Source organism: Lithobates pipiens, unplaced genomic scaffold, assembly GCF_037356315.1.
Source record: "Lithobates pipiens isolate NorthernLeopardFrog02 unplaced genomic scaffold, aLitPip1_a1.2 Scaffold_16, whole genome shotgun sequence".
Classification (NCBI taxonomy): Eukaryota; Metazoa; Chordata; class Amphibia; order Anura; family Ranidae; genus Lithobates; species Lithobates pipiens.
In genome coordinates this window covers 275,891,041-275,904,392 of record NW_027507748.1, presented here as the reverse complement: position 1 = coordinate 275,904,392, position 13,352 = coordinate 275,891,041, and the positions used below count along the sequence as shown (strand labels likewise).

The following is a 13,352-nucleotide window of genomic DNA, read 5'->3' as shown; positions in this document are numbered from 1 at the left end:
TGGAATAAAAAGAGCCGAGCACAGCGAGGCCATGCCCGAAGAATGGCAAGCCCGCAAGGGGCCCTCTAATATTGGCAGCCCTATGTCCTCTTGGATGGTGGGGCTAGCACCTCGACTCATGGCGCAGGCGCCGTTCATCCTCTGAGATTTTCCGAATCTCCTTCTGCTCCGTACTGCGCAAGCACTGTGCCTGAGCAGTATGGGGTGGACACTATCCGATGGACGGACGCTATATGCCAGAACACCAGCAATGGGGTGCGACGTGTCATTCGATTTTGAACTGTCAAGTTGCATGACGAATCACACTGGCGTGAACCAGGGCTAAAAAAAACATTCTCAACAACAGAAGAAGCACATAACGTAATTTTTTCACCAGTTAAATACAAATATTATTTAATGTGTCACTTGTAAATAAACTGTGGAAGGCACAAAAAAAAAAGCACTAAAAGAAAGCAAAAAGAAAAATGTGTACAAATATACATTTTTCTATGAATGGTAAAATTTATCTATAAAAAATCGGTTTATTTGGCAGTATTGTGCGCTAGGCTGAAATGTAAAATAAAAAGTGATCACGTGAATAATCCAGCAAAACAGTCTATCAACATATAACTAAGTTTTACCTAACAGTGATGTATACATACAATGTATATTCACGTACTTTTACACCCATAATGGCACTATGAGTTCCGAGTTTCATTCAGTATGTTGTACAATTTATGCGTTATGCTGCTACAATAAATAATTAATCTAAAAAAAAATTACCACTTCATGTAGTAGAGATTCAAAGCATACATTCATGTCATGTTTTGCTCTAATGTATTTGATATTGTATTATTTTTACAGTGCTTTGTGGTCACTCTGTCCTACTCTACCCACCTCCTATTGTCCTATAAGGTCACTGAGTCCAGCAGGTCTCACATCAGTGAGTATCTCTAAGAAAGCACGCAGTGATGATAACTGAGTAAATGGAAAATGTACTGGATTCTACGTCTCTTGTGCTGGTTTAAGTCTCTTGGAGCATAACATTCAGCAAATATTGAGTTTTTACTGATCTAAAAGCCTTGATCAGCTTGTTAGAGAAATTTATTCTGTAATAAATATAAAACTGAAACAATGGGACTGCTGTATTCCAGTGAGTGGATCATCCAGTGTTTTGGGCCTCATTTCCTCTTTCTGTTTTTTTCACTTGCAACACTTTCGTTTGTTTTGGATCCATGTAGATTGACATCTTCTATAATGGCTGCACAAATTGGTAGACAAGACGCTGTGATACATCTGGCTTACGGATAATTCCCTTTTTGTAATATTGTCGAATTGAGCGACTCAGTTTATCATAGTTCATTGCTGGGCGGTTTTTGCGAATACCCCAGAGGCGTGCAACTTGAGCAGAGTCTTCAATCTTAAATATACCTGTAAAAATAGTACACAATATGGGTAAAGTAGCATAAAAATTAACATAGGAGGATCAATGATTACTAAGCATAAAATTATAGATTTATTTTGTGTAAAAGCCGCCAGTAACATTCACAAATGTGTAAAGCCCCATACACACTATCAGATTTTCTGCTGATTTTTTCCTTCAGATTTACCAAAACCATATAATATGAGGTCAAACCTTAGGAGTTTCAATATGTATGTAATCAGGCAGGCCCTTCCACTACATGGTTTTGGTAAATCTGAAGACAAAAATCAGCAGAAAATCTGATAGTGTGTATGGGGCTTAAGTCTCTACAACCTGCACAGGAACAGAGATAATTGAAAGCAGATCTTAACCCTATTACTAAAGTCTCAAATAATTTTAAGAATTTTTATTTTATTTTTTTAAACAATCATACTTACCTAGGTGGATGCAGCATCAGTCCAAAGCTGCATCTGTCCTCTGCCAGCTCTAAGACTGAGAAGGGAGCGATCAAACACCACTGACCGCTTGGCTCTCAGAGCTCCATAAGAAGAGAGTTGGTAACTGACACCGCTGTCTGCTCTGCCACCCCTCTGGACTGTGAAGGGGGCGGAGCAGTTGGCCAAGTCTCTCAGCGGTTGTTCACTGATAAACTAAGCCAGGTGCCGGTCCAGGGTTCCGGGCTGATCCGGACCAGCTGATGCTCAGGGCATCAGCCAAAAGCAATCTTCAGCCCGCTGTCTGCTGAAAACGAGTAATAATAGTGCAGAACAAACTGCACTCCTGTGATCCTCAGGAGAAGTGCAGCCACACAAGCTTTGGATGTACTTCCCCTTTAAAGCAGACGTTTTGGTATAATTTGTAAAGCATAGTTGCATTGGTCCAGCTTGGACCAAATGAGGTATGCATATCTCATACCTAACCCTAATCCCTGTGTATGCTGCAAATCACTGCAGTAGTCACCTAACATGATTTGCAGCACCTAGAGTTGCTACTACAGTGAAAGCAGCAGTCTCCTGGGTCCATTTGGAGAAAGCCTTGTATTTTTTCAGTTAATACAAGTTGTGACATCACCATCCCCTCTCCACCTCGTCTAATTAGAAAACTGCTTTTATTCATTAAATAATATCCAAAGCTTTCTCCAAATGGGGTTAGTGCCGAGTGCTGGATCGGTAAGGCTGCTATAAAATCGTGCCTAAACTTCCATTTTAAATATGTTAATGCAATTTCAAATGTTGTTTTTAGTCTTTTTAAATCTGCAGTTTTTATTATAATAATACATAGTGATCCTATCATGAAGGTTCTTATTCTGGCACTTTCTGTAATGATTTGACAAATGTCTCCCAATTGTGTCACATTGTTACATGTGCCACTAATGGAGACTACATGTAGGCATGCTAACGCGCATTGCATAGGCAAGTTCCACCATTTTCAAAGTGGTACAGAGACAATACCTTGAAAATTCACACTGCATGCCTGCCATCTCCCCCACCAACTGATCGCCAATGCCCCTGTATGACCTGTAATATTTCCAGCTACCCGGGACCCGTTATTTCAAGTTACACAATTTCATTTCACCAAAATTGCTCACCTGGGACATGGTTTTATTTCATATAATTGAAAACTAAACTTATTTTAACAGGATCTTCTCATTTTATAGTTGCTAGTTTAGAACTGACACTTTACCATATTGTAGGAGCTCTCTTTGGATACTGGCAGTTAGTTTGCATTCTGTATTAAACATTTAGTAGCCCAACGGGTTTGTGTTCTATATTGCCTATTAAATTGTTACCCCTTTACCTCACAACCTAATTAATCTTTTTACTGTCATCCTCAAACTAAGTTATTTTTTCGCTTTGTGTTTCTTTTTAATTCTAGCAAGATTTGCATATGTTAAGCTGCAGAATAAAACTGGTATTTCCACTGTACTCTAACCACATATTTTTCTGTTGCAGAGCACTTTGTTTTGACGTAACAGTCAAATTTGCTATTAGCTATCAAGAATTCTGGTTCTGTTATACCATGATAAAAAGCCATTAGAAAGCCAAGCCACTAATTTCAATGGCACCGGTTATTTCTCAATATATTCCTACAGAGAATCCACTAGAGCAGTGGTTCCCAACTTCGGTCCCCAAGTACCCCAACAGCCTATGTTTTAGGATTTTCCCAAAATAAAATAGCTGTCATAAATACTAAGTGGTTGACATTAATTAAAAACATCTGAAAAAGATGAAGGAAATCCTGAAAACATAACCTGATGGGGGTTCTTGAGGACCAAGGTTGAGAACCACTGCACTAGAGAATGCAGGGCACCTAAATTCTTTATCATGCCCCACAGGAATACACTAAATCTCACAGGCTAGTGACCCAAACAGCTTTTGCCACAAAGCTGAATTCTCACTATGCTATGATCATAATAGGGTTGGGGTAGATTTTTACCACTGGGGCTCTGCATAGCAGGGGAGGGAGGTTCAATTCTACTACATTTGAATAACACAGATAATTCAACTTTGAAAGAATTGTATTTGAAGATTATTTCTATGATGATGATGGATCTTGGGAATAAAACACGCACTAAGGGCACAGCTTTTCTCAGGAGTAAAGCCAATGCTGGCAAGTGCCTCTGAATGCAAAGTTTAATAAATACTCCAACACTTACATAAAGGTAAGGAATGATGTTCTCACATGGAACAAGTTCATCCAGGATTGTCTCCAGTATCTCCTTGTGAGCAGAAAACCGAACCGTGGGGACTGCGGTAACCCAGGAAGGAAGCCAGCTAATCCTGTAGGTCAGTGGCCATCAACCCTGTCCTCAAGGCCCACTAACAAGATAGGTTTTATGTATTACCTTGGTGAGATGCAGACTAGAATACTGCAATCACTGAGCAGCAAATTATATCACCTGGGATGTATTTCAGTAATCTTGCAAACCTGGCCTGTTAGCGGGCCCTGAGGACAGGGTTGATGACCACAGCTGTTGGTGGCTAGGTAAGGCTGGTGTGATTGGCTCAGAGAACAACACCTCTTGGTGTGTGACGCCACCGGGATATGGGAAAACCACAACGAGTTTCAGAGCATGCGTGAAGCTCGTACGGAGCATGCACGCTCCTTTCTCATATGAGCACAACATTCCTTACCTTTTATGTAAGTGTTGGAATATTTATGCTACTGTACATTAAACTTTGCACTCAGAGGCATTTTTCTGTTTTTTTCTTATGTTTCTTTATTTTTTTAGGTCACTTATCCATACAGTTCATTCGCTAAATTTGCCCTTAAATGTACAGATGTGTCCATAATGGTAATTCAATCCCTGTCTATTGGGACTTCTTGCAGACACTGGTAAAACGAATGTGCATGAAATTACTTATTTCCTTGAAACATCGAAGGCAACAAGATGTCTTACCCTTTTCTTTGTTAAGCCAGCGTATAGAACTTCCATAGCTGTGTGGCTTTAGCAAAAGCTCTTTCAAAAATTGCCATAAATGAATGGGCTGTCCAGAGCTGGAGGAATCTACTTCTGTGTCTGGCCAGCATTCACCAACAGATCCATTTCCGCCTGAGAAGATACAAAACACACAGTTATTGGGTTTGCAGCAACAAAGTTGTTCAAGAAGTATACATAATACTTGATGTTATTTAGTATAATAAAAAAACAGCAGGTGATTGGGTGTTCGAATGTGATAACAGTATAATAACTGGATTGTTTTAACATACATTGGCAAAAAAAAAAAAAGCCATACACTTGGTATTTTAAAGTAGGGATACAGTTAAATAACATGAAATATGATAGCTGCAATAATATATGAGGCTTTGCAAAGCTTAGTTACAGTTGCAGGGGCAGCTTCATCAGGCAGACTGGTATATCTAGAATGATATATGACAAGCTTTTGTTGTGTACCCCCTTCTTCAAGTTCCAAGCAGTTGCACCCTTGGAGAAGGGGGTACCCCTCGAAAGCTTGTCTTAAAAATGTGATGTTAGTGCAAATATAAGTATCATGGACAGTACTCAATTGTGTTTTTTTTTTTATTGCAATCACCTATAGAATCATTAGCACTTGCTTGCAAAAGATGCTGCAGGCATTAAATGACATTCAACAAAATGCGTTCCTCCATTTTTAGATGTGATTCACTACTGAATTTTCCAGATCCTATGGTCCAGGCAAACTTAATGTGACCATATAGTATTTTACCATATGTATGTAAAACTGAGCAGCTACAGAAAAGCAAAGACCTTCTTTTCTAAATATATTTTCTTTGTACTTGATTGGCAGTGGAAACATGTAAAATAGTTCTTTGTTTAGTTTACCTATCTTGTGGACTTTTCCACAGGCACAAAGCAAGTCAAATGTGCATGAAGACTGTCCCATGGGCTGATGCACTTTCTGTGTAATCAAATCAGTCAGCACTTTTTCAATGCAATGATTCTTGGGGTTTACCGTATTTACCAAGGCTGGAGATGGCAAAATCAGGCTCACTTCATGCATAGAAACCAATCAGCTTCTAACCTCAGCTTGTTCAATTAAAGTGTTTGTTAACCCCCTCCCCAAAAAATAGATATCCTGGTCCCTTAAAGCAGATTAAAAAGCACTGTGCTTGTGCTGTGTAATCTGCCCCCCCTCTAAACTAAAAAAAACCTGCCTGAACCTGTCACTTCCTGTATCCCCCCCTCTCTGTGCTGATAATCACCACGATGGTCAGTGTATGTCCCTCCGTAATCCGCAGCCTGCTCTCAGCTCTCCTCTCTCCCCCCTCCTCTCTGCCTGTCAGCTCCTTGTTCTGTGTCTCTGTCTCCGCCCCCCACCCCCCGTCGCTATTAGTAAAAATCCAAAACTTTTAAATGGTCACTGCCAGTCCCTCTATTATACCCATGCCTACCACACTGTATATGTCTTTTCTAAAAACGAGGCTTGTAAATAACTATTTAAAGCTATCTTCAGGCCAGTCATGTGACTCGTGGAAGCTTTACAGCTCCGAGACACAGCTTCTGCAGGAGGAGCTGACGTCAGAGGGAGATCTCGACTCCTCCTGCAGAAGCCATGTATCAGAGCTGAAAAGCAGCCACGAGTCACGTGACTGGCCTGAAGATAGCTCTAAATAGGTATTTACATGTCTCATTTTTAGAAAAGACATATACAGTATGGTATGCCTGAGTATAATAGAGGGGCTGCCAGTGATTTCTATGTGTGCCTTAACAAACAATTTAAGCTTTGGCAATAAAACCCGGAAGCAAATTGGTTTCTATGCAGAAGTGAGCCTGATTTTGCACTTAGTGTCAAGCACAATGTGTCCAAACAAAAGAGAATCTGTCACAATGCAAATTACTTATTTTCTTGAATTATAAAATAATGAAAATTCCTTAGCATTACCTAAATTGTCCTTGTATCTCTTACTGTTTTATGAAATATCAAGTATATTCAAAACCCATTTTATTTATAAAAAAGTCTTATGGGGCAATTCCCTGTGGGATAGCAGTGATAGCAGTACAACCCAACAGCAGATGACTTCCAGTGTCTCTCAACAGACCAGAAAGAAATGTATTTCCATGTGTCACTTCTATCACAGATTCAGGAAAAAAAAGGGATCCAATTCTCATTTTAGGATTGTGGATGGAGCTCATTAAGAACTGTTGATATACAGTATAGTGCAAATATGGTAAAAAATTATAGACCCTTTTATTACAAACTGCATACAATTGTTTCAGGCTAGTTAGCTGTATGTAGTTTGTAATAAATGACTCTATGATATTATAACATTAGATATAAAAGTAGGATTATAATATTGAAGATATGTTCGTAATTCATCTAAGAGAACAAATGTTCTTAGTTTGGTACCTGAATAAGTCTGCAGACCTGAATTAAAGCGGAACTTAAGTTATGACAACAGTCATGCACCAACATATTCTGAGTGCCAATTTCAGGGCCTCTTCATTGGCAGGAGGCTGTCAACCTGGCACTTGAGAGAACAACCCAACACTGTAAGCTGAGCTGCTCCTGCGCATGTGCAGCTTAGTTTACATTATTTCAGACGAGCAGTGCATGTCACTTCTGCAATGAAAGCCTGCCTTCTCACAGATTTTTACAGGAGGAGTTTAGTTCCACTTTAACACCTAGGTGTTTACCTGTCTCTAACAGGAACCCTCCCTCAGGCTCCCTGACAAGATTGTATAGGCTTGTGCCACAAGGCAACTGTCACCTTGCTAGGGGGAGGACAAACCATCAAAGAATACACACAGTTTTTGCCACATGGAGATATGAAAATTATTCTTTCTGATATTATAAGCTATGAGCTGCATGCTTATACAAAATGGCATGTCCTGGTCTTGTAGAACCTCCAAAACAATTACATGGACCCTGCTCTCACTGGCCATGTGATGATTGAACTTGTTGTGATTGGGACGCTGCACCCTTTTCAGACATTCTAACTCAGACCCAGCCATCAGAACCAGCTGGTTCATATACTGTAACCCAGTGGCGGAATTACCAGGGTCGCACCAGTCGCATTGGCGACTGGGCCCTCTGGTTCCACCACTGTAGGGGGGCCCGCCGCCGCCTGGGACAAAGTACAGTCATTCACGGGGACACTGCATTCACGGGGAGCTCCGCCCATCCTCTCCTGCCGATCCGCCCATCCTTACTGATCGCATTCACGGGCACACTGCAAGGCTCCGCCCATCCTCTCCAGCCATCCTCTCATCCCACACTTAGGGGCAAAGTCCCCGCCCACTTCGCCCATCCTCTCCACCCATACTCGCTGCCTGAACTCACAGGCACAGTCTCCGCCCATCTTCTTTGGCCCTGCCTGCACTCACAGGCCCCGCCCATCCCCTCTGCTCAGTGCTACTGCTCATCCAAGCAAGACCCAGCAAGGAAGGAGAACAGAGTGATCTGCAAGTGAGTGGCACCCATCCCTCAATATCAACACTGCCACTGATCCCCACACCACCACCATTGCCACTGATACCCCCATACCACCACCACTACTGCACTGATCCCCCCACACCACCGCCACTACTGCACTGATACCCCCACACCACCGCCACTACTGCACTGATACCCCCACACCACCGCCACTACTGCACTGATACCCCCACACCAACGCCACTACTGCACTGATACCCCCACACCACCACCACTACTGCACTGATACCCCCACACCACCGCCACTACTGCACTGATACCCCCACACCACCGCCACTACTGCACTGATACCCCCACACCACCGCCACTACTGCACTGATACCCCCACACCACCGCCACTACTGCACTGATACCCCCACACCACCGCCACTACTGCACTGATACCCCCACACCACCGCCACTACTGCACTGATCACACCACCGCCACTACTGCACTGATACCCCCACTACTGCCACTGATACCCCCCACACCACCCCCACTACTGCCACTGATACCCCCCACACCACCCCCACTACTGCCACTGATCCCCCCCCGCACCACCACTACTGCCACGGATACCACCACCACTACTGTCGCCACTACTGCCACTGATCCACCATGACCACTACTGCCACTGACCCCATCCTTGCCACTGATACCATTCCCCTCCCCACCGCCCCCAACCACCATCCTTGCCATGGATTCCATCCTCCCACCACCGCTGCCACTCATCCCATCCAATCCCCCCCTTCCACTACCACCCATCCCACCCTCCCCCAACCATCACCCTTGGCACTGATCCCATTCCCCCACCACCTCTGCCACTCATCCCATTCAATCCCCCCCACCACAACCCTTGCCACGGATCCCATCCCCCTCACCGCTGCCACTTATCCCATCCCCCCACCACCACCGTTGTCACTGATCCCATCCCTACCCAACCACCACTGATCCCATCCCCCCCACCGCTGCCACTCATCCCATCTCTCCCTCGCCGCTGCCACGCATCCCACCCCCCACCACCGATGACACTGATCCTATCCCTCCCCAACCGCCACTGATCCCATCCCCCACCAACACCGCTGCCACCCACTCATCCCAGGGGCGCAACTACAGGGGTTACAATTGCAATAGCACACATGTTGCCCCTGACCACCTGGATGGGGGGGGGGGGCATTTAGAGAAACAAATCCCCCTCCATTTTTCTCCTGCAGCCACTAAATTTCTGCTTCTCCTCCTCTCCCTCTGATAGGCATTCAGTGGCTGCATGAGGAAAATGGAGGGGATTTGTTCCCCCTTCTATCCAGGTCCTGCTGCCCCTGAGATCAGTGGGAAGGGCCCTGGCCCGGAGGTCAGGGGGGCCCTCCATCATTTTTTGCACCGGGGCCCTGAAGGTTCTAGTTACGCCACTGCTGTAACCTATGGCCACTTCAGAGGCAAAAAGCTTTCCTGACTCACCTCATGTCAGCAACAGTGGGGTTGCGGCATCATGGGCAGCTCATGCAAAGGTTTTGGCATTTGATATCTGCAAGGCAGGCAGCTGGAGTTCTGAGTCCAGCATTGTGCAACACTACAAACTGAATGTAGCCTCAGCTAGTTTATATAATTTTGGTTCCTCTGTTGTATCTGGGGCCCTAAAAAGAAATTAAAACTCTTTTTGGCAAGCACGGGGGGGGGGGGGTTAAGTTGTCTCTTGTTTTTTTATTCCCACCCTAGATTGGCTAGTTAAGTCCCACTGTTGCTGACATGACATGAGCCAAGAGTACGGAAAATTGTTACCTGATATTTACCGTAATTTTCCTTTCTTGGCTTATCCTAATGTCAGACTCAGAAGCATCTTATGACAATAAAACAGCATAAATTTAGACAAAATTTGGATAACTTTGAAAAAGGTGAGGTCAATGATCTCACAGTACCCAGGGAACGGAGCCAGAGTAGGCATAATAGACATAGATCTACCACCCGCTCCAGAAATAAACAGCATTCCTCAGCTAGTGAAAACGGTGACAATATCTAAACTGTTAGTTTTGAACATGTGGAGGAGGCTGAAGTCACGGACCTGGGCCCTTTGAGGGATTTTCTCAAAGATGAGGGAAGATAATATTTTCCAAAACTCAAAAGCACATAAGGACACACAGTATAAAGCATTAGAGGGGTGTGAAACCCTGGCTCCATTAGTGGCCCCTACAAACGATATGAGGGTTATTAATCTATCAAACTTCCCACTCGACGAAAGACACATTAACCTTTTAAGCAAGGGGCTGTCCTTCTCTCCATCAGGGTCTATGGATGAGTTCACAGTATATAAAGATATCAACCTATTTTTGGGCAAGGCGATTTTTCGCATCTGTCATACTGGCCACAAGGACAGTACTCAAACGGGTGATTCGTTACCTGTGACCCTTGAAGATAAGGAAGAAAGAGCTGCCTTTGAGAAATTGGTAGCTCTCCTGGATGAACAGATTTGTTCCTCAGATGAACAGGTTCTGAGGACGAATCTTACTCTAATAAAATTAGGAGACCCAGTAGCCTTTATATTAAATCCACTAAAATGCCTCCTTTGTACAAACATCACTGAATGAAGGTCTTTCTTGAGCCTGTTAAAAATGATCTTAATAAAATTGACTGGTCATGACATGGCCTTAACAATTTGTCCGGTGAAGTGAAGAAAGGAAGGCAATGTATGAGCTGGAGCCAGCAATGTGGTCTTAATGTCTAGTGACCTATATGAAAGGGAAATTTTCAGGCAGCTGGGCGATACCTCCATCTACTTGAAACCGATGTCCAACCTCTTCCCTACTCTAGTTGAAAACCTTAATCAGCAACTATTTTTGGCCCATGAGGCTAATCTCTTGACCAACAAGGAGTGGGACTACCTGAGGGTGGGGGAATATAATAACCCCACCTTCTATGTAATCCCGAAACTACACAAATCTCTCACCAATCAACCTGGTAGGCATATCGTCTGGGCAATAGGGGGGCCCGATGGAGAGAGTAGACAGATATTTAGATGGATTCATTACAAATCATGGTGATGTCACTACCTTCCTATGTCCAGGACAGTTGTGATGTCCTGGCCAAGTTGCAGGACCTGGAGATTCCCCCTGGGGCCCTGCTGGTGGGGATCGATGTGGAGTCGCTTTACACATCGATACCCCATGAGTGGGGCCTCAGGGCGGTCTCCTTTTTCCTGGAGATGACCCATCATGAGTTTGGTGCTCAAAACGAGTTTATTCTGGAGCTTCTAGAACTCGCTTTGTTTAATAATTACTTCCAATTTCTCGATGGATACTATGAACAGACCAGGGGGACAGCTATGGGAGCACCTTGGGCTCCATCATATGCCTGCCTCCAGCCTCTGGGAGCTGGAGAAGGTCTGCTAGATGTTAATGTATCTCAGCGGGGTACTTACCTGGCTGAGATACAGTGATGATGTCTTTATGGTATTGATTGGTAATGAAGAGCAAATCCATGAGTTTCTATTGGCTCTAAATAATCATGAGAGAAACATCAGGTTAACCCATATAGTAGACCCCAGTACAATTTCCTTTCTTGACTTACAAATCTCCATAGCTGGCAACAGAATAACTACTTGTACCTTCAAAAAGCTGACCAGAGCAAACACGCTTTTGCAGGCTTCCAGCCATCACCCAAATAATCTGGTTAAGGGAATCCCTGTGGGTCAGTTCCTGCGGTTTCGCAGGAACTGCTCCAGGGATGTTGATTTTCAGAGGGTAGCAGGAGAGATGTTTGGTAGATTTAGAGACAGGGATTACTCTCATAAAGTCCTCAAAAAGGAGTGGAGAAAGACCTGGACAAAAGACAGGAGCGACCTCCATGTCAAAAAGCAGGAAACCCAAAAGACACCATGTAAGGATCTGAGGATAATCACTACCTATGGGGCACAATGGAAACACGTGAGAAATGTACTCCAAAAACATTGGGGAATTCTCACAATTCTCCTGCTTTAATTGACATTGTAGGTCCCCGTACCTGACTAGTCACCAGAAGGACCCGCAACCTTAAGGATACCTTACTTCATTCTGAATACACTAGGGGAAGGACCACAAACTGGCTGACTGATCTACCTTCTCTCAAAGGAATGTATGCATGTGGGCACTGTCAAATGTGTAGATCTGTTGAAAAAACTGCACGTTTCACCGATGCGAATTTCAGATTAAAAATGTCATCAACTGTGTGACCTCTAGAGTGATTTACATGTTGGAGTGTCCATGTAAAAAGATATATATAGGAAAAACCAAGAGACAACTCCAAATTTGCAAGTATCAAAAATTCAAACAAGGAGGAGAACAAAAAGAAAAGAGAAGACGTCCCCACTAGCATTACATTTTGCAGATTTCCATGGAGGCAGCACGGATGGTATCAGTATTAAGGGAATTTATACCCTGAATTTGCCATCACATAGAGGATTTTGATACCATCCTGCTGCAAAAAGAAAAAAATGTGGATATTCAGTTTTAAAATGCTTGCGCCACTGGGCCTGAATACAGAATGCAGTTCCCAGCCTTTTCTTGAACGCTAATTAGAGCTTTAACTTACTATCTGTGTAAGAGACATAAATTCCAGTTTGGTGGACAAATTTGTCCTCTCTGATCGTAGCTAGGGAATACCCGTAGAGCAGTCAGTCATAGACAGGTATATTATGTCACCTTATCGCCTCTACAGTATTTCCAACTGTCCCATTACCCTGGGAACCCTTGTACTCTGGCTCTGTTTTTCTGTCTGTGCCCTGATTCCCTTAGCACTGTCAAAGCTACTTTCTTGCTATGATATGCCTTATGTGAGCCCATCTGCCTAGCAGCGGAATGAATATGTGGTGTGTAATTGGTGTTTGTGGGCATTGCAGCCTTCAATTAACTTTGTGCTGTGTGAAAAAGTGTATAAATAGACTACTGCTTCTGATCCCTTCCATCCTTGATAAAACCCACGTGATGGATGAAACATGTCGGCAAAGACACCACGGCAGTGACGTGATATACGCCACGGATGACGCACCGCGTCAGTGCAAGCACACCACACACTATGCCCATAGTGG

The 13,352-nt window shown here is 43.7% G+C and overlaps 1 protein-coding gene across 2 annotated transcripts in view; it reads right to left on the bottom strand.

The window, feature by feature from the left end:
* Positions 1-376: 376 nt before the first annotated feature.
* Positions 377-13,352, bottom strand: part of SPDEF (SAM pointed domain containing ETS transcription factor) — a 41,040-nt gene continuing 28,064 nt past the window's right edge. For both annotated transcript variants that reach the window (XM_077481442.1, XM_077481443.1), the window contains 2 exons: positions 4,803-4,955; positions 377-1,410 (listed from right to left, as the gene is read on the bottom strand). In XM_077481442.1, the coding sequence (XP_077337568.1) occupies positions 1,232-1,410; positions 4,803-4,955 (332 nt within the window). In that variant the 3' untranslated portion in view covers positions 377-1,231. The remainder of the gene's footprint in view (positions 1,411-4,802; positions 4,956-13,352) is intronic.